The sequence below is a fragment of the Lichenostomus cassidix genome, chromosome 5, assembly GCF_008360975.1.
Source record: "Lichenostomus cassidix isolate B80296 chromosome 5, HeHo_3.0, whole genome shotgun sequence".
In the NCBI taxonomy this organism is placed as follows: domain Eukaryota; kingdom Metazoa; phylum Chordata; class Aves; order Passeriformes; family Meliphagidae; genus Lichenostomus; species Lichenostomus cassidix.
The window spans coordinates 24,045,203-24,065,439 of record NC_139486.1 but is presented as its reverse complement, the minus strand read 5'-3'; the positions used below and the strand labels follow the sequence as shown (position 1 = coordinate 24,065,439).

Genomic DNA, 20,237 nt, shown 5'->3' with positions numbered 1-20,237 from the left:
CCCTCTTAAGAAGCAGTCTCTCCTCTCACCCCCCTTCCCTCTTTCCAAACCAGCAACACAGACAGGGGGCAGGTTGAGGGGTCCTCTGGTCAGTCTAATCAGGGAGAGGGGGTTCTCTACTTAGCCATGGGGTCCCTCCCACGAGAGACAGTTCTCTGGGAACTTCTTTGGCATGGGTCCAATCTCACGAGCAGCATCCCTCCTGAATTCTGCTGCAACATGAGTCTTTTTGTCCATAAAGTGCAGACTCTCCCGAGCCGAGGCCAGGCTGCTTCCATGCCAGGAGCAAGACCATTCTCTCTTTTGCAAGGCCTTTGCAGTTTTAACTCTTAGATGAGACTCCCACTGGTTTACAGTCTTTTCCAGGCATCCACCTGCTCCTCTGGTGTGAGCTGTGGGTGGATTTCTGCATCCTTATGGACTCCATGGGCTTCAGGGGGACCTCCTGTTCCCCCATGGCCTTCACCACAGCTAGCAGAAGGTTTTCAGCTCCGGCACTGGGAGCCCCTCCTCCCCCACCTTGTTCACTGACCTTGATGTCTCCATGCTGTTCTCCATCACATATTTTCACCTCCACCTCCTCCTCCTCCAACTACCAAGAAGTGAAAGAAGTGTGTGCCTACCTTGTTTTGATTTCTTCTTAAATATGTTTTCACAGAGGCGTAACCAGCATCTCTAATTCGCCCAAACTTGGCCGGCAGCATGTCCATCACCTTCAGAGCCATCAGAGATTGGCTCTGCTGGACTTGATGTAAAAACTTCCAGAACTTTCACTCAGGACACACAGGAGCCATCTTTGTGCCACTCCCCCCTCAGTCACCTCCCCAGGCCTACCGCAACAACTTCTGAGAAGTCCAAATTTCTCCTGGATGTTAAAAATACTTTACCGATGTTTTGGGCCAATCAAAACCACCACAGCATGTTTGTATTTTCCTTTGACAGTAAGGAGTTATGAAAGCACCACACTAAAAAATGTTGCCTTAATTTATAGTGAATTTAGAGGAAATATTTCAGGAGGCTTTCTTCTTTCCTCCCAGCTGGACTGTGAAAGAGGAAGTTATTTAGGAGTTTTCTTACTGTTATGATTAGGCACAGAATCCGTACTAGTGCACATACCTAACTTTGTCAGGTGCTCCTTCAGCATAAAAGGGGAGATAAAACTGTGGAGCCTGCAAGTCTTGCAACTTCACAATGTCCAAGAATGCCTTCAGAATTATTCTGAGTATTTGAACTGTTAGCCAGATTTTCCCTTTTATTAATTCTGTATTTTATCTACACTTCTATAGCTATGAAGTCTTGATTTTTTTTCTAAATTTTCACCTTTTAGTGATGCCAAGCAGTTAAATACATAATAACCAGAACATCTGACAAACAAGCCTCAAAATATTAGCACAATTATGTGCAAAAGAAAGCAGTCATCAAAATAAGCCTGGGTTTCAGAAGTACTAAGGAAGGTTTTCCCTCCTTCATCTAGTAAGTGGATTTGGAACTCCTTAGCTCCACCCAAGAATAATTGGTCTGGGGCCAATATTGAGCTGCTGTCTCAGCTCTAGTGTTTTGGCAATAAAAACATGAATGTATCTTGATGAATCAAGGAATAATTAGTGCAAGATACTGGAATTTAAGATGAATTTGCAAGAAAGAATAAAATATCCATCTGTTTCCTTTTACAAAAAAACCCAAGGAGAATAACCTTGGTGAAAATAGTTAGATAATCCTAAGTCTTGAATTTTTCTAGGATTCTTTTCCCATTTGTCTGTGTGGAAAGAATCTGATGTTAAGGCTCAGAACCCCTAATAAAAAGCTTTTCTGTCAGTTGTGTAACCCTCAACTTATATGAAACTCTTTGTAGTTTATATTCTCAGTGGAATTCTTTAGGGCTTCTCCACTGTAAATTACTTTCATGGTTTTGGCTGAATAATGTGCTTACTAAGGGTTTAATATAAACTTTCTTCAAAACCCAGTAAATAAATTTGTGATTTTTAGAAAACATGTTTGTCCAGCTTCTTCATTCTGTGTGTTGCATATCTTTATAAATAATTAAAAGATTGAAAAATGAGAATGATCTATGCATTCAAATACTAAAACAAAACAAAAAAGATTCTGGACTATTTCACTGGTTGAAAAAGAAAAGAAATGATGGAGTTTTCATTATGTGTGTTCTGACATTTCTGCTTGGGTTTAAAATTGTCCTGCACCTTGCTTTGGAAGACCTTTTGTAACTAATTTTTCCATTGTTTGTAACTTTTAACATTTTAGACAGACTTTTTTTTCACAGAAGGAATTTCCTGCCTCTTGGGTGAAGCTGACTTATTTTTTGTAAGTTTCAGCTGAGAGAAGGTTTTGTATTTTTTCCAAACCAGAGTTAAGGGATAGATATGTTGTTTTCCCTGACAAAAAAAAAAAAAATGCAGCAGTTTGATTGGTAACCTCGTATGTGGTTGTTTTGTATTGCTTTCTAAAAGTTTGGCAAGACACATGATCCACTGCCAGGAATATCTGTGATGTGATTGATGATCTTAATGAACTTTTTAAACTTCAGGTGATGCCTCTTTTTTCTGTTTTTCTGGTTTTTTTAAATTCTTTCCAGCTGCCTGACATTGATTTGAAGTCTATTGTGACTCCCCTTTAATCCTGTGCCTTCTTTTTTTGGTGTAAGATCAGGAAACAGTGCAGCAATTACTATGGTGCTGAATGTTTGCAGGTTTAGCCTCTTCAATCTTTAGCTTCCATTTAAATTCTGGACGTCCTCAACAGACTTATATTCACTGACTTGGCTCTGGTTCTCATTGAGTTTTGGCCCACCTCAGAATATATGATTCGTCTCTGGGCGTCCAAGACCATTTCTGAATATGGAGCTTGTTATTTTGAATTGTATTGGTTTTCAGATTTCTTTGATATTGCAATAAATTTCAGGGAGGCATCTGGTTTAAGTTTCTAAAATCACTAGCCTGCTAATCATACCTAAATAAGCAACTGCACATAAGGCATGGTATATGTCATGCATGTTAAGCATGTTGTAAAGCACACAGTCAATGCATAGGTGCTGAAAATGCTCAGAAATGTTGTTGTTGGAGTGTAGCAAACATAAAATCAAAGGATAATTTAGTTGGAAGAGACATTTAAGATTATCAAGTCCAGCCATTAATGCAGTGCTGCCAAGACCATAGCCACTAGCACCTCTAGACCCTATTCCCTAGCACCACATCTACACATCTTTTAATTATGTCCAGGGATGATGACTCCACCACTTCCCTGGGCAGGCTGTTCCAAAGCTTGCCAAACCCTTCTGAGGAAATTTTCCCTAATGTCCGATCTACACCTTCCCGGGTGTAACCTTAGGCCATTTTTGCTTGACCTTGGAAAAAGAGACTGACCCCTACCCCACTACAACCTCCTTTCAGGTATTTGGAGAGAGCAGTAAGGTGTTCTCTCAGCCTCCTTTTCTCCAGGCTAAGCATTACAATTTCCTCAGCAGCTCCTCGTAAGGCTTGTGCTCTAGAACATTCACCAGCTTCATTGCCCTTCTCTGGACACATCCTGAAGTGTGCCATTTCACTGTAAGTTCCACTTCTTGCTTACAAGGGTGAAGTTACTACTCATAGTCAATGAAGGCACTGTGTACTGGATCTAGTTGCTAAACTAAAAAAAAAAACAAAACCAGAAGTTCAGGCGAGCCTATGTTTATTGAGTCAAAATATGTCTGTGTTCACACCTGAGCAACACTCTATGTTCCTATGCTTTTACTGTTGTGCAAGCATGGTTTAGAGAGCAGTTGTGCTTGTAGTTGAAGGATAGTGTTCTCTTCAGGTAGTCATCCAAGAAAATGGTAGCTTAGTTAATTTGCATGTAAAGAACAAATATGGCTAATGTGGAGTCAGTGTTACTTCTCTGAGCTTTTTAGCTTGTGAAATTTCAGGTGATGTGACTCCTTTTAGCAGCTGAAGTGTACACTATAGAATCGGAGTAGTTGCTTGATTTGGGTAGAACCAGTGCACTGGATCTGCTGCCTTATGACAGTGGTGGAGGCGCATTTGTGTTTTCATGCCCTTTTAAAACAGCCTGACAGATACATAACTGGTGTGCCTGTATTTCCCAGCAGGAAACTGTCAGGCCCCTCTCAGCCCCCGTGTAAAGGACTGGATCTTGAAAGGTTGGCACATTGCTGACAGGCCTTTGCATGTTCAACACTCATGATAGTTCTTGGTCAGGCTCCAATATCCACACTGTTTGTAGTCTTTATGCTTTTTATTTTTACTGCATTTGCTGTCAGGAAAAATGGCGCTATTTAAAGTTACCTTGAAAAATGTGAGTTGGCTGGGTAAATCAAGTTTCTCTGCTTCAGTGTGGTTTTTTGCCTCCTTTTCTTCACTAAGTCCCTCTTCAATCTTACTTCTTTCTGTGGAGGCAGCCAAACAATTGGAATGTTTTTGACAGGAGACATAATTTCTGCTTAATGCTATTACTTGTACTAGTGGTTTGTGAATTTGGCACTTAAGTTACTACTTCACGTTTTTATGTGTATATAATGTTTCGTGGTTTTAGTTTTGCTTTTATGGTAAAATCTGCACTAACAACGTAGTTCTGTGATAAAAGAGATGATGATTTTGGGGTTTGGTAGTTTCAATGTACTGAATATACTATACAATTAATTTTACAAACACAAGCACTCTAGACTCATGTTTCTTGAATAATTTCCATAATTAGTTCTGGAGCTCTTTAGTCACAGTGACTTTTTCTTAAGTTTGGGGGAGGGACGGATTTTTGGGGGCTTGAGGTCCAGGCTTTCAAAAAGACAGGTAAAACAGCTGTATCAGTGGTGCATTTTTGGTTTACTGAAGTATGGTGTGCAAGCCAGTATTTGATATTTGGCCTAATGCCAAATCATCCAGTCATGTAATAAACTGAAGAAAATAGGGTGCTCAACACCAGTAGGACTCAAAATGCTGTGCAGATGCTGCTGTTGCACTGTTTCCTCCCTGTTGGCATTTAGCCTGTCTGCCACGTGGGTTGTCCTTGGTTGTGCCTCACTGCTATTTGACTGTTGGTTGTTCAAGGGCTCTACTGACCTACCCTGTAAAGCAGAAAGCAACCTTGTATTTTTTCTATTACAGGAATTGTAGTTCTGGTGGGTTTGTTTTGTTGCAGTCCTTAGAAAAACAAGCTAGGTAGGCAGGAAGTGACCTGTGCATGTCATCCAGTTCAGAATGGGGCAATCTCCAAAGTTAGATTGGGTTGGTATATCCAGATGAGTTTTGCCCATGTTCAGCCATAGAGATTCTGTAACCTTCCTAAGCAACTTGTTCCAGTGACCTTCCTCACACTGAAAAATTTTCTCTTACCCGTAACTCTGAGTTTTCTGTGTTACAGCTTGTCTCTGTCAGAAGGATCTGTCTCGGTCTTCTCTAGATTTGCTCACAAGGCAACTAAAACCCAATAAAATGCCTTTTTAGCCTTCTCTCCTTAAAACCAACTGACCAAACTCTTGCAAATTCCTCATATTTCATGTCCTGCAGACTCCTAATCATCTTGAATCACCTGCTGGCCTTAATTTCAGGATATCCATGAGCAGGTTAGACCTGATGCAGCACTTCAGATGTGCCAAATAGAGGGGTTTAATGACTTCCCCTTGTCTGCTGACTGTGATCCTGTCTGCAGAGTGTAATACACAGGTAGCCCTTACCACTGTGTAGTGCTGATTCTACTAAAATATTCTATTCAATATTCTTTTGGTTCCAGATAAGACAACGGCTAGTTTAAAATGCACATATTTGTTCCTAACTGTAGAGGCTATGGAAATCACAATCTGGTTGTAAACTGTTTAGAAATGCAGACGTGGCTGTCTATAACAATATATAATGTGATGTAGAATATTGAGTTATGAGGCCAGTGTAGTGTTTACAACAACACTGAAGGATGGCTAAATGATTTGACTGTTCACACCTGATCAAAGCATGTCATAGTTTCATTATGAAAATAATGTTAGAGTGTCACAGAAGAAAGCTGCCTCGCAGAGTGCACAGAAAGATGAGATAAGCTGCAAAAAAAGGAGAGGTAGTCTTTGACAAGGTTCTCTGCCGTTTTCTTTACATTTCAAATAGGTGGTGGGCAGGGGGAAAAGGAAAAGACATGTATTGTCAAAGAGAAGACAAAACTAAGGAAAAAGAATTGGAGGACAAAGGACAGCTAAAAACTGGGAAATAAGACAACAGAGCAGGCTGAAGGTTGTTTAGTAAATAAAACACCAATGAAGATTTTTAATGTGAAAGAGAGAGTATGTCAGAAGGCAGAAGAGATAGGAGACTGTTGGTGAGCTGATATGTGCATAAACATTTTGTGATGCACAGAGAGAGAATTGAGCCTTGAAGACACTGAGGTCAATTTAGGGAGAAAAAACAAAGAGTACATGTCCTTTATCCAGTTAAGTTTAATTTAGGAATAGCTGAAACCTATCATCAACTAGTTGGTTTTAAGCATTTTTATGCATCCTCTTGTGCCTTTGTCAAAAGCATGACAAAATAATAAGTGCTCTTTGGCTTATGTTAGGCCATCATTAAAAGCACCAGATGCAAATTTTGTAGTAAAGATATGAAGAAACTTCTGCAGCATTAGAGGAAAAATACCTGAGCCCTGTTTCTTCATGTCTTTTCTGATTTTTTCAGGTTAGCTGAAATCAACTGCATATGTCTCCTTTTGGGTCAAGAATCAGCAGCGAAGAAAAGCCAGGGATTATTGCTTCACATTGCCCTCTGGGAAAACATTTTTTTCAGGCTTCCATATAATGAAGTTACTGTTATTAACCAAAATCTTGAAGTCTTTTTCATGGTGTAAGAGTTATAAATTTGAAGTACCACACATGCTGCATTCATTCACTTACGGGGTTAATCCACTTGCCCATGTTTTGTATTCTTATGTCCAAATACAGTATTTTGCATGAACCACTTTATTTAAAAGCATATAAAAGTAATAGGATAGAATACAACACAATGCAATAAAATAACTACCTCTGTAATCAACGTATGTTTCATTTGATAACTTTTAAGTGTCTAACACATAAGTATTATTCCACTTTTAACAAATATTTGAATTGGCTATTTCTATTGTCCTTTGACTAATGTTTTTATAACTGTCCAAAGCTAGTTTGAACTTACTTAAAATTGCCTTGGATTTCTGATTTGCCTTAAAGTTTCTTAAGATAGAGAGGAAATGTCACTCTTTTTGTAGGAGTGTATCATTGAATCAAAACTTGACATCCACCTGGGCTGAGAAAACTGTCTGTTTTCTCCCTGGGGAAATGCTTTGAGAAGGTAACTGGTTTTTATGTAGCGTACCCTCCTAAATTAAGTTTTGTAGTTCAGCCATGCCCCAAGGCAAAACGTTTCAGGATATTTTAGAAGATCCTGGCAATCTAATTTATCTTATGGAAATAATGCTAAAATTCATTCTATGTTTCCCTGTTCATAAACTATATGGTATTTCATCCCTGCACTTCAATGGCAACGGTTAACCTCATCTTTAAGGGGGACAAAAACTGGCTCAGTGTTGTTCCAAGGCATAGTGGGAACTGGGCTCTTGTTCCACCAGAGGTAGGATAGGTGGGATAGCTCTCTGTGTAGAAAAACTCCCCTGAGACTGGAGGATTTTTGTGAAGAATGGGTGAATTTGGTCAACACCAGCAAGCATTCGCTTCCTGTCACAGCAGCTAAGGCCATGATTCAGTGGCTGACTTCAAAACCTGTCAAGGCAAGAGCAAGGAATGGAGGTTTGCAGTCATTGGGTCTCCATAGAGAGTGGTTCCAACAGTCTTTCTGTTCCTGAGGAGGGGAGTCAGTAACTGAATTCTGGCTTAGATGATGGACTTCTCAGTCCTGCCCAGGGAGAGAAAGCATTGGCCTTAGTGTTGCTGTGGTGCTGTTGTGGGGTTGGAGTTATTGTGGAGTGCTCTTTTATATAGGAGTTATTCTGCAGACACCCAAGAGGTTGTTTTTTTACCTCAGAGAGAGGAAATACTGCTACAGCTGTAATAAAAGCTATTTGGAACTGCAAAAGTAAAGCCCTGTGTGCGTCCTGTCTTGGTGATGCATGTTACTTTTATATACCTCTTGTTTTTATTTAATTCCTATTAAGTGTTTGTGTTGATGAATAATTAGAACCAGGATTTGTATGCCATCCTTTTGAATAAGCCATTATTTTGTTTAGATTTTTTTTTCTCCTAAAATTCATTCATATTCCAAGGTACTGTAAGGCAAAGTATTTTAATGGCATTTTTGCAGAATATTTCCCTGAACGAATGAGGAAACAATCCCAGTTAGCACTATATAAAAAGGTGAAGACAGTGCAGTGAGCTTAATTTTCCATTTTTGTCTGTCATAGATGTAACTAATTCAAACATACAAGCATGGAAAGAAGTTAACAGTTTGAAACTGGGACTGCATGAGTCTCATAGGATAATATTAATATTTCCTGTGGGCTTCAATTTGACATTCTTAAGAAAAAGGTTGGTTTTCCTGAAGTATAAACCATTAAAAAGTTAATGCTGTTTTTCACTGGGCTCCTGTAGTAAACTAGAATGTTCATGTATTTCATGTGTAAGCTTATGTAATTAAGCATCCACAAATTTCTTTCTCTTTGGAAAATACTTCTCCAAATCAGCACTCCTTATATAAAGATTTAAGATTATATCATCTGTTTGTTTAAGGTAAGCATTAGGACAGGTATTATTATTTTATAATAGATTCTTAATCCCTTGTCTGTGAAGTGTTTATGTTTTCATTAAAATATGTTGCATGTGTACAGAAAGCCTGAAATCTCAATATGTGGTCCTATCAATTCTAATTATTCAAATCATTAGAACATCTAATTTTTTGCTTAAGGGTACACCAGTGTACCATTGAATCTGTTTTTTAAGGTTTTTTCCAGTTTAATGTCTGAATCCAAATTCATAAAGAGTTGGAAAAATGAGATGTCTGAGCTATAGGATTCACAGGGATTTTATATGAAGCCTATTTAATCAGGATAACACTGTTATTAATATTCATAAAGTCAGCTGGAACACAAATGACAGACTATGGAGCCTAAAATTTTTTACTTGTGAATTTATTAAAAGCAGCTTAAAAAATTAATGGAATTTAAGTAAAGTTGACGAAAATGAAAATCTTATGTTAGCAGAAAAAATCTATATTAGAACTTTGTCTAAGACCATCTTGCATTGATATCTTTGACAGATTTCATTGGTACTTAAAGAAGAAAGATGCATGAATGGTCATTTAAAAGGATTTAAACACATTGGCACATTAATTTTTACATGAATAATAAGTAGTTTCCAAAAGCAATTAACTTCCAGTGTACAAGATTTGAATAGAAAAATAGGACTGTGACATCAAAGGGCAAAGCAAATGTGCAGTACATTTTAAACTTTTAATAATACGAGTTCTTAAAATAATTTTTTTCTGTTCTACAGTAAGTAGAGTAGCAGCAAAGGTATTTGTTTACAGCTTAGGTTTGTTTTGAAATACACCAAGATCTGGAACAATTAAATATTTTTGTGCCAAAGTGCTATTGGTAAAGAACAATTTCAGGCTTTTAGAGTGATCAGGTGCTTCTGAATTAAGCTTTCCTGTAGTTTCTCTGGATGGAAAGCAGTTACATCCTACCACAGTGTGTGATTTTTCTGCCATGCTGCTATATGCAGCATTGGGAAGTATTATTTCTGTACCATTTATATTTCTTCAAAACAGTTAGATCTGAGAGTTCTTTCATTATTGTACTTAACGATGAATTTTATGTGACAGTTGCATTTTATATTCTACAGATAAGGAAAATTTCTTTTTTATTATCACTTTCTTTCATGATGTCCAAGTAGTTTTACACTAGCACAGGTTGAATAAATAGATAGTGAATAAGGAAATTAGATTTAAAATTAACTCTAGAGTTCAGGTTGTGGTTTCATTTTCTGTTTTCAGTTTTGTCTCGGTCTACCAGTACTCTTTATTTTAATCTCCAGCTTTAATTTCCTCTTATTATTACACAGATTGATTATTAACAGATTGTCTTCAAATGATAGATTGAGAATAATTGTATTTTAGTTTTCTGATGATTCCTTGTGTGAAAAACTTAATTGCCACTTCTGGTAGTTTTTGATATGGTGAAGTTTGGCTGGCTGAATAGTGATGGTTCAATAAGTTTTGGTTCTAAAAATACCTTATGTTCAAGATATCTTCTGTAAAGGTGCGTCTTGAACAAGTAGGTGTTGTGTACAAGTCAGCTACCTACTGCAGTGTTTTTGTTCAGAGCAACCAGTTTAAATACTTACTGTCTGGATTATTTTGTTGTTCTGTATCCTAACATTTTTTTCTAATTATGAGGAAATTAATTGGCACACCCTAGGGAGCCCCAAAAATCTTTCTGTTTTGATCACCTATCTTTGATTGATAGGTGACCTTAACCTGATATCAACAATATTTTTTATTTTCTCTATGTGTAAATCAGAAATTTCCTATTAATTCGCAAAACCTGTATCACCTATGAAGTCTGTAAAATGAGCCTCTTGACTTTGGCCACAAATTTATCCTGTGCCATCGTTCATTATTTCCGGGAGAGGGCAGCATTTTCCTGTATCAGGTACAGGAAGGCACATGCCCTGCTTAGACTGTCAATGTTTCTTGTAATTACTCCCAGTATATTTGTTGCTTGCTTATGAATTAACTTGCATTTATGGAACTAAATCATTCCAATCATTTAATTACACCTGAGGAGCTGAACTATAATTGCTTGCTTCCAACTAGGATCTGATATGGCTTGAGCAGTATTAATTTGGTGTTTACTTTTCTGAGTGCTAAAAGCATTAAAATGATTGTGCAATGGGATTACATTTTACTAATTGCTGGCATTCATTAGCTGGGTAAATGGCGAGGAAGAATGACTGTATATTGTGGAGGGATAAAATTATGGTTTTAAATAGTATATTACTAGACACATTAAGGCCCTAAGACATGTTTTAAAATACTCCAGAGGTTATTAAATACCATATTTTCTTCATGTCTTGCTATATGAATATCTTATTAAAATACTGCAATTATTATGAACCTTTTTGTGCAATATGTAGGGAAATGGCTTCATTGACAGAAACCTATTTCTTGATATTAATAACCCTCTATATTTTCAGCTAATCCAAAAGTAAATGAGGAACTTAGAAAAAGATTGCCAACTTCAAATCAACACAGTTACACAGAATTGAAGAAGAACCGCACAGCTTCAATTGAGGGATTCTTTTAAGGGACTCAGTGTTCTGCGATATGAGGTGAAGTTGTTATTTTGTGTTAAGGCCTAAGCACATCAAATCCTATGCATTTTTTTTATCATGCATATTTATAGCCAACAACAAATGTGATATAAATATATATTTCTTGAATGTTTGGTGTGCATGTTAGTGTTGAATCTTAAGTGTTTGTACAATTTTTTTTTTATAATTTTAAAGATAAAAATGAAATAATGTGCTTTTTGGTTTTGTATGAGAAAACAATTTTTTCTGCTGCTTTATTATTTAGGATATGTGTCTTGGTATAATTTGCTTGAATTGTAAAATATGTTTGGTTTTGTTTTTTTTTTTTAAATCTCTTACACTCTTCAGCACAATGACAACCCTCTGGGTGTTTTCATAATCCAGCCACTGTATCTTCAAGACACATGTATCTTTTTAATAAATGTAAAAAAAAATAGCAAGGAAAAAATGCAAAATAAGCACAACTGCATAGTTAAAGATCAAAAATTTTCCTATGTACAATACTTTCTAAAAAGGTGCTTGAGTAAGTAATAAAATTTGTGGTAAGCTTACTGTGTTACCAAGATTACAAACTTATTTCGATTTCCTTGCAATACAGAGTATAATTGAATTTTTAACCTGTAAATGAGCATATATTTTAACACCCAAAATGATGCCTGGTAGGCATAACATTTTACTGTAGGTCTTACTGAGGGTTATTTCTTGAAAATTTTTGATTGTATGAAATATTGCAACTGTGTAATTAACTATAGCCTGAAGCAATACATATGCAAATATTGGGTTGCATTATTTAGCTGTTTAGAAGGACTTGCAAATTCAGACTTGGTGTGGTCATGGGCCACTTTACCTGTATTTTATCTAGGAAATTAAAGCAAGAGAAAGAATACTGTAAAGTGAAGCACATGCCACCATCTGTAATAACTGCCAAAGTGAGCAGTTTTGTTGCCTCTAGTGGGACTGCTTGGTGTGATTTAGGCTGTGCTCAGTAACATGTACTTCCAAGACCAGACTCTAGGAAAAAAAGCCAAACTAATAAATATTTCAACAAAGGCATTATATGCAGCAGAAAGCTGAATCAAACATAAAATTTAAATAGAAATATATAAAATATAAATAAATAAATATAAAATATAAAAATTAGATGAGTGAAGAAAATATATTTTACTGGGAATTATAATTTTTCACTGACTGTTAAAGTATGCAGTCTTCATTGTCCTGGTATAAATATTTAAAATCACTTGTCTTGTAAATTTTCTGTCAAATGAAGGCGAAGTATAGGTGTATTATATTGTTTCAAGTTTATTTATCTAGAGTTTGTTTTATTTTAGCTCTGAAACCTTCAAGCAAAAACTGGACTCAGTGCCAGATCAAACAAATTCAGAAGAACAAATGGAGAACTGGTCAAAAGGTAGGGACTTTAAAGATATTAATAAGGAACCTCAGGTGTTGTACCAGTGCTAGGCTGTGACTGGAGTGTGTTTGTTCTTGCTGATATATGACTGACTTTGGAAGAAAAGAAAAAAAAACCACAACCACATACTGCCCCTTAAAAGTACTTGGAGTAACAGGAGAGCTGCTACATGAATATAAAGGTTCACTTTTATTTTCTGGATTATTGAAAATGTTTTTGTATAACTTTCAGAAGTCTTGTTTAAATTCTTAGTCTGTACATTGCACTTTAATTTCCAACCTTTATTTTTTAATGGTTAACAGTAAATCTGAAGGTCCATCTTAAGGTAATTTTCTTGGCTATTCCCTCCTGGCTAGGGTGTGATTAAGCCATCTACAAATATTAATGAGTTTCTCATTAGTATCTCAACTGAATTTAGACAGTAGGGTAAGGCTTGCAGGTAAAGGTAGCCTTGGTTAACTTGGAACATCCCCAGTTTATGGAGTTTTCATTTTCGTCAGGATGCAAGTATCTTTTTGTGTTTGTATTTGGCTGAGCAAACACAATTGTTCTCAGATACATTCTTATATGTTTCATGATAGAAACTTAAGGAAAAAAAAACACTGAATTTGAGAGTACATTACGTGACTGACTGACTTTGTAGAAGAGAATTGTCAGAAAGTGGCTTGTGACTAGATTGTAATGTGTAGAAGGAAGAAAGAGAGACATAAAAAAGAGACCTTCAGTTAAGGGTGGCTTTTTGCTACTAAGTGACAGAGTGTAGATTAAAAAAACCAAAATTGAATAGGTGTGTCAACAGCAGAGTTTCCCTCTATATCAGAGCCTGATAGTTTCTTGTATATCTCTTTTTTTTTAGTTTTATACTATGTATTCTCTCTCAAAATATAATAAATGTCAAGTTTTTCATGGAGAGGCTGTTTAGAAGAAAGAGGAAATGCTCTGTTTTGGAGATGATGTTTGTCTTTCACATGTAAACTGATTTCTACCTATATTATTTTGTAAAATAAACTACTTGTAGACCCCTTTTAATTTATGGAATTTTGAGCTGTTACTGAGTGAAGTTAAAAAGTTTTGGAATCATATACTCTGTAAACAAAAATAGTCCTATTGGTGTAAGTTAGCAGAGAATTGTATTGTGACAATTTAAATGTGTAATGGCTTAATCAGGCTTAGTATTTTTAGACCTTTAGGGGTCAGCATACCCTAAGAATGGTTCAAAAGGTTAAGTTTTCCGAAGCAGGCAAATGAAACTGATTCTGTGAAATATTTCCTGTCTAATTGCAAGAAATTATGTTCTGCTGCTGCTCAGAGATATTTTTAAAACTGAGTAGTTACTGAGTTTCATGTAGATTTTTTCTGATGCATTAAGTTAATATTTTGTGCTGTTTAGACAGCTGCTTCTTCCAAGCTAACACTTACAGATTCATGTATCCAATAGAAGTTGTTATATAAACAAAGTCAAATTTATGCACTTTTCTTTAGCATAATCATTAATAAATCATATAACTCTTTATGCCTTTGCTCCTAGGAAAGTTTAGAAAAGGGATTATGGGTAAATCTGTCATCATACTGGTTTGGATGAAGGATTTTTTTTTCTTAGAATTTTATTTGGGTATTAACAGCTAAATTACATTCACTTATCATGAAGATAACAGGTCAATTTCAGCAACATAATGTTCACTATGTGCCCTTGGTAGATATTCTGGTGCATTTTCTTATTATGTTACTTAATCACAACAACTTTTCATTTTCTGTGTAAATGTGTGTGTTGAAGAGTGTGCCATTTTGTGTTCTGCTTGCTCTGTCATCTGCATATCTTTCCTTTGTGCGGCTGTATTGTACTGTATTTATATGATCCTTTCTTGTAACTTGGAAGTTTGAAAGCTGGGTTTAGAATAACCCTATAATGATTTATTCACATTTTTTAATAGCATACTGAAATATTGGAGATTATATTATTTGTCAACAAATCAGGACAGTAAAGCAAATATGAGATAAAATTCATCTAACTAGATGAAAATTCAGTCAAGGAATGAGAATTTTAAAAAATAGAAAAAACATTAGATGCAGAGAAGTGGTAGGTTTATGGCAGTTATGTGGGATAATATGTAACCTGTTAATAGATGTTATAAAATAAAATACTTGAAAGAAAGGTAGTGTTTAAGAGGAGTATATCTGAAGTGTTTGATAGGTGAGATTTTCTTTTTAACTTTCCGAGTTGTTCGGAAGGTAGTAGCCCTGTGTGGACTGAAGACTTTGTCACTGTTCTGTTCTGTTAGGAAGAATTAAAGAACAGTCTGTGTGCAAAGCTTGTTATTTTGTGTTTGTATCTTGTTTAAATTTTCCCTTTCTCCACAGCACCTAGTTTTTAATAGGAGGTTAATGCCTTTTTTCATTTCTCTCTAAGGATACTTGAGAGAATGTACCAGGAACATTGGCAGCAGACCAGTGAGGGCTATGCCACTTAAAAATGAAAAATATTCAGGAGCCAAGCTAGAAAGCCTAGAATAGTATTCAGTTATAAAAACAAACTTGTATTGGCAAATAGGTGCATATCTTTGCATTGCAGTGATGGTGGGTGTGGGGAAGCACATTGCATCAGGGTTGAGTTTTTACTTTAGCACAGTTTCCATGCATGATGGAAATTGTGAAAATATTTATAGTGTGATAACACAAGAGGGAACCTGAAATGGGATGGTTTCTCTACGTATATACACATTCAGGACTTGATATGGCAGTTTTCCAGAAGAGTTACCAGGATAGGAAAGTGGTGACTGTGCAAATGCTGGAGTTAAATTTGTGTCTTATTTGACTCATATCATGTACCATGTTTGTATAGGTGCAGCTATGCTTCTGTATTAAATAGTCTTTCACTGTTATAATGTTTTTGCTTATATCATATTTTTGAGCATCCATACTTTAAGGACAGGGCAGAAATTAGGAGAAATCTTGGAATTTTAAGTATTGTTTGGTCTGTTTTGACAACAAAATTAGAGTTTTTCTGACTCCAGAATTAAAAGTATTGTATAATTATTATTTGTAAATTTCTAAGACAAGGTAATAGGTAGATTATTTTTAGAGGCAAAATGGTTTACTTTCTTAAAAGGTGGTTATTACATTTTTCAAGCATAGAAATATATATATAGCTAAGCCATTACTTAAAACATATATTGAAACGTAAGTCAGTGAACCAACGTCACTTCTAAGAATTTGATGGCAATTCTTAGTTATGATCCATATAGACACTTTCCATGTTACTTCAAAAGAATGCTTGCAGCTTGTAAATATACTTTAAAATTTCATGTCTGGAAACTAGTTCAGAGGAGACTAGCTTTAAAGAGCTGTGATAATGTAGATTGGAACAGAACTGCAGAATCAGCTTGTGCAGGGAAATTTGCGAAGGAGGTATTTTATCTGGTGATAAGCTGGGGTTTTCTTGGTTTTTTTAACATTCATGGTAATTGAGGAAATGTAGTCATATGCATAGGTTAAGTAAAATGAATCATCTTCTTTTGCAAGCTTTGACTATCTTATTAGAAAGTAGAAAACTCCCCTAGTTGTGTAATGATTTTAATGTACTTTTTTGTGGATTTGTTTTTACAATAGTAATTACAAGGGCTTTTTTGTCTGGAATTTCTATTGTGTGAGTTTGACACACACAAAATGAGTGGGTAAAGAAAGCCTTGCGAGAAATATGGCATTGTAAAGGTTTTTCATCTAATGCTGTAGTTTGGTCAAAAACCATTTAATGGTAAAGGTGCTGCTGCTGCTTTCTCCAGAATATACCCACTACAGCTGTAAATACTTTAAAGTAAATCTAAAGCCCTGCTTTCAAAGCTGTAGCAGAGGCAGAATCAAGCATACTTGTCATAGTGAAGTCTTTTTCTTCTTTTACATGTCTCAACAGGAGGTACTGTGAGTCTGGTCTCCCTCTCCTACCATGTTTTAGCAATAAAGAGCTGTTTACTTGGGAAGGAAAGAAGGCCTGGATATTGCAAGGGTGTGTATGCAGAAAAATCTATGTGATGTGCAAGAGAGGCAGCATCCTCTACGCCCATGTGGCTGATCAGTGTCTTCAATGTGTGCTGTGCTTTCAGTATCAAACTCATGCTGTTACCTGAGAGAGGTCCCCTTGCCAAGTGTAGCTGCAGAGCCAGGTGTAGCTGCAGGTTTCTCTGTGTGATGTAAAAGGCTGAAAAGAGGCTGAGATGAACTTTGATGAGTAAAATCTAGGAAAAGTGGCTAGTAACTGTTGAGCAACACTAAGTGTGGAAGATGAAGAAAACATCTTCCATGGAAGAAGAAGGAATAGTGACATGACTAAGAAGATATGAATGAGCTAATGATAACTGAAAAATCACCAAATACTCTTTTGTCTTTCCTGTAAATATAATCACTCCTTCATGTGTTCAAATTCTCATCTCTCCTTTCTCCATCTCATTTCTTTTCTTGTACATTTTGAGTGGTAGAACACAACACATTTTTTGCCAGACTGCATGCAGAAAGACTCCTCATCAGAAGCAAAATCAGATATCCAGTATTTGCCTGACTTACTGCAGTGTTGTGAATATGATTTTGTTTGACCCTTTACAGTACGCTCAAAACGTGTAGGGCCTTACCTGCACTGAATGCTGCAAGCGCTTGGGATGGGGAGAATGCACACCTTGAAGTATTGCTCTTTGAATCTTAAGTGTGTAAAGTATGAGTGCAGCTAACTTCAGAATGTCTTGAAATGTACTTCAGAGAGAACAGCACTTACTACCACAGTAATTTTTAAGCAGTGCTTCAGAAGGAGCTTTAGAAGACCTTGCACAAGTGCAAGAGGAATTTGGTTATTTTCTTCTTTAGAAACCTTCGTTTCTTCTATTTTTATAACAGCTAGACTGAGGCTTAAGTTCAGAGCAAAAAGTTTAAAAAAATATTAAAAGACAGGTTCTTCAGGGGGCACATTGGAGGCTCCTATCTGTGACTTCACCTGCATCTTTAGTAAACCATTACTGGAGTAGAGGGTGCATTGGCAAAGTGTCTTATGGCCACTTTATGCAGAGTGATCTTCTTTTATGTCAGACACTTAAAATTGCAATATTTTTCTTTACTTGTAAAGCTGTAGTTTCCTGGGATTTTGTTTAGAACTCTTAATTTAGGAAAGCCTTAGTTGTTTGTGTGTGGTAGGAGAGGTTGAGTACATTTGGATAAGAGAATTTTCACTATAATTAATGGGCATTGGGAAACATGACCCTGCCTAGATAAAAGGGAGTTCTGGATCATTAAGATTTAGATAATGGAAGGGGTTACATGTGAAAAGCAATTGTCTGATATGACAATAGCAAAAGACAAATTGGGTGGGAGGGTTTACTTTGTTTTTAGTTGGTTTAGAAAACATAAACACAGCATGCTTAGTAAAACTCCAGCAGACACTATGTTTGGAAATTATGTAATGACTCCATATAGGCTGTAATGATATCCTGAAACCCTGTATTTAAACTAACCTGAATTACAATGAGAGATAAACAGAATATTTACCCATCCCTTATGAGCTGCTGCTGATATGTAAATTTATTCTTCTACTTTGCACAAATATACTTTTGAGCTACTGCTTAAACACTTCAAGGTCCTTAGCCAAACAGTTTTAATGATGCCTCCAGTATTATGAAAGTGTGACATTTGATGAATGCCTTGTATAGTTGTGATATCAGGGAAAGTGTAAACAAAAAACGCACATCAAGTCATCGTGCAACACCTAGATAATTTATAATTTTACTGTTTATATCCATCTTGACATTTTTTATCTGCCAAAGGCAGGTTTCATTTGGAATCTTAATCTGAGATTTATTTGGTGGATCTGGAAATCATAGCTAGAGTTCCCACAGGAAATGGTCCATCTACCAACAGATTAAATGGCAGTCCTGCAGTTGTTAAGGGAGCTCTGCATTTAACACACATGCATACTCATTCAGTCTGCACTGTGGAGAAAAATTAAAGTAGTAACCCAGGTTTAGGAACAATGTAGCTAAAAAGTCCCATATTTGCTGAATGACAAAGGGTTATATAGCAGCATTTCATTTTATTATTCGTGCTTGAATTTCTTGTTTGCTTTGTTGAGTCTGCTGACGAATACTAATAAATGCCTGCAACAATCCAGACGAGAGATGCCTGGCAACAAAGCTATGCGGTGGACCTCCCTGATCTTCTCCAGTTCACAACCTGACCTTTTGAAAAATTGGCTGGGCTAAGCTGCAGAATTTGGGTGTAATGGTTATTGTTAACTCCAGCTTTAGGATTTATTAATTTGTGTGATCAAGACTTACCTATACTTCAAAGTTTCAAAAGACCAAACACAATCATCCATCCATTAGAACTAACATTGTGTTTCAGTGAATCCCACTTAGTATCTGCCTAGAGATTGCGCTGTTTTGATGCATTCAGAATATAAAAATGCTTTTTCAAGTGTGAGACCAGTCCAATGAAAATCTGGTGTCTTCTCAGAGACTAATATTTTAAAATAACAGCATGTTAATGAATTGCAAACGGAGAGTGGAATGCCAAAGGAAATGTCTGATATTTACACATTAATAAATGCATCACGATTAACTGCAGTGAATACCAAAATAATGATTGGCCACTTCTTTTAAAGACTGAGTAGCATTTTTCTATTTTAAATATTCAACAGTTTGTACACAATTGCTGTTTAGATGCAAAAGAGGAGGACAAAAGACTTTGTTTGAGAGACAGGCGACGGAAACATCATTATTAAAATAATCAGAATCCTTGGAGAATTGTAAAAAATTGCCTTTGCCAGAATAACTCCAACTGTTTTTAATCTCCTTCTCAATTTATTTCTTTATGAAGGGTGTTGCTAGGGTTCCACACAAGTACAGGTGAATTCGGAAGCTTTCAAAGTAATGCAGATGTGCCCAAACTTATATTTCTAAAACAGAATTCACTGTTCTCTTTAGATTCCTTTAAGGAATAAGAAAAATGGACCATTAAACTTCTGCATTTTTCTGTATTTTAGCAGACAAAATATTTTCAAGCCTCTTCCTTTTTTGTGTATGTATGTGTTATGGGATGTAGCGCAAGCAAAAACATTAATGCATAATATAGCTTTGGTTATTCTTATTTCATTTGCAGGTAACTTTCTCAACAAAGTTCCAATAAGATTATGTTGTTCTCTTTGTTTGATTTTTTTGGATAACTTAACTGCTTAGCTGTAGCCAGAGATCAAGCATTTGAATTGTATTGTTGTGTTCATCTGACTGACTTCTAAAGCAGTTTTAATTGTTTGGAAGTTCTTTGCATTAGAATGGTACTCAATGTCATTTTAAAATGGTTATTTCATTTATTCTACCTAATATTGAAATTACAGGAAGTTTATTTATACTGTACATTGCACATCTGTCTTCTAATATACAAATACTGTAACCTAACCTGTCATGTGAATTAAAATTATCATCATAAAGAAATGTCTCAGGATACTATTTTAGTTATTTAAAATTAATCTTATTTTTTCGATTGTGTAAATGTCATTTTGCCATTCCTAAGTAA

General features: G+C 36.0%; 1 protein-coding gene across 3 annotated transcripts in view; it reads left to right on the top strand.

The window, feature by feature from the left end:
- Positions 1–20,237, top strand: part of MIPOL1 (mirror-image polydactyly 1) — a 180,856-nt gene that overhangs the window by 19,572 nt on the left and 141,047 nt on the right. Inside the window, exons 1-3 of one of the 3 annotated variants that reach the window (XM_085061862.1) lie at positions 8,173–8,497; positions 11,165–11,299; positions 12,610–12,689. In XM_085061862.1, the coding sequence (XP_084917988.1) occupies positions 11,295–11,299; positions 12,610–12,689 (85 nt within the window). In that variant the 5' untranslated portion in view covers positions 8,173–8,497; positions 11,165–11,294. Of the gene's footprint in view, positions 1–8,172; positions 8,498–10,376; positions 10,621–11,164; positions 11,300–12,609; positions 12,690–20,237 lie in introns of those variants that run through there. The other 2 variants (XM_085061861.1, XM_085061860.1) reach the window with 2 other exon arrangements.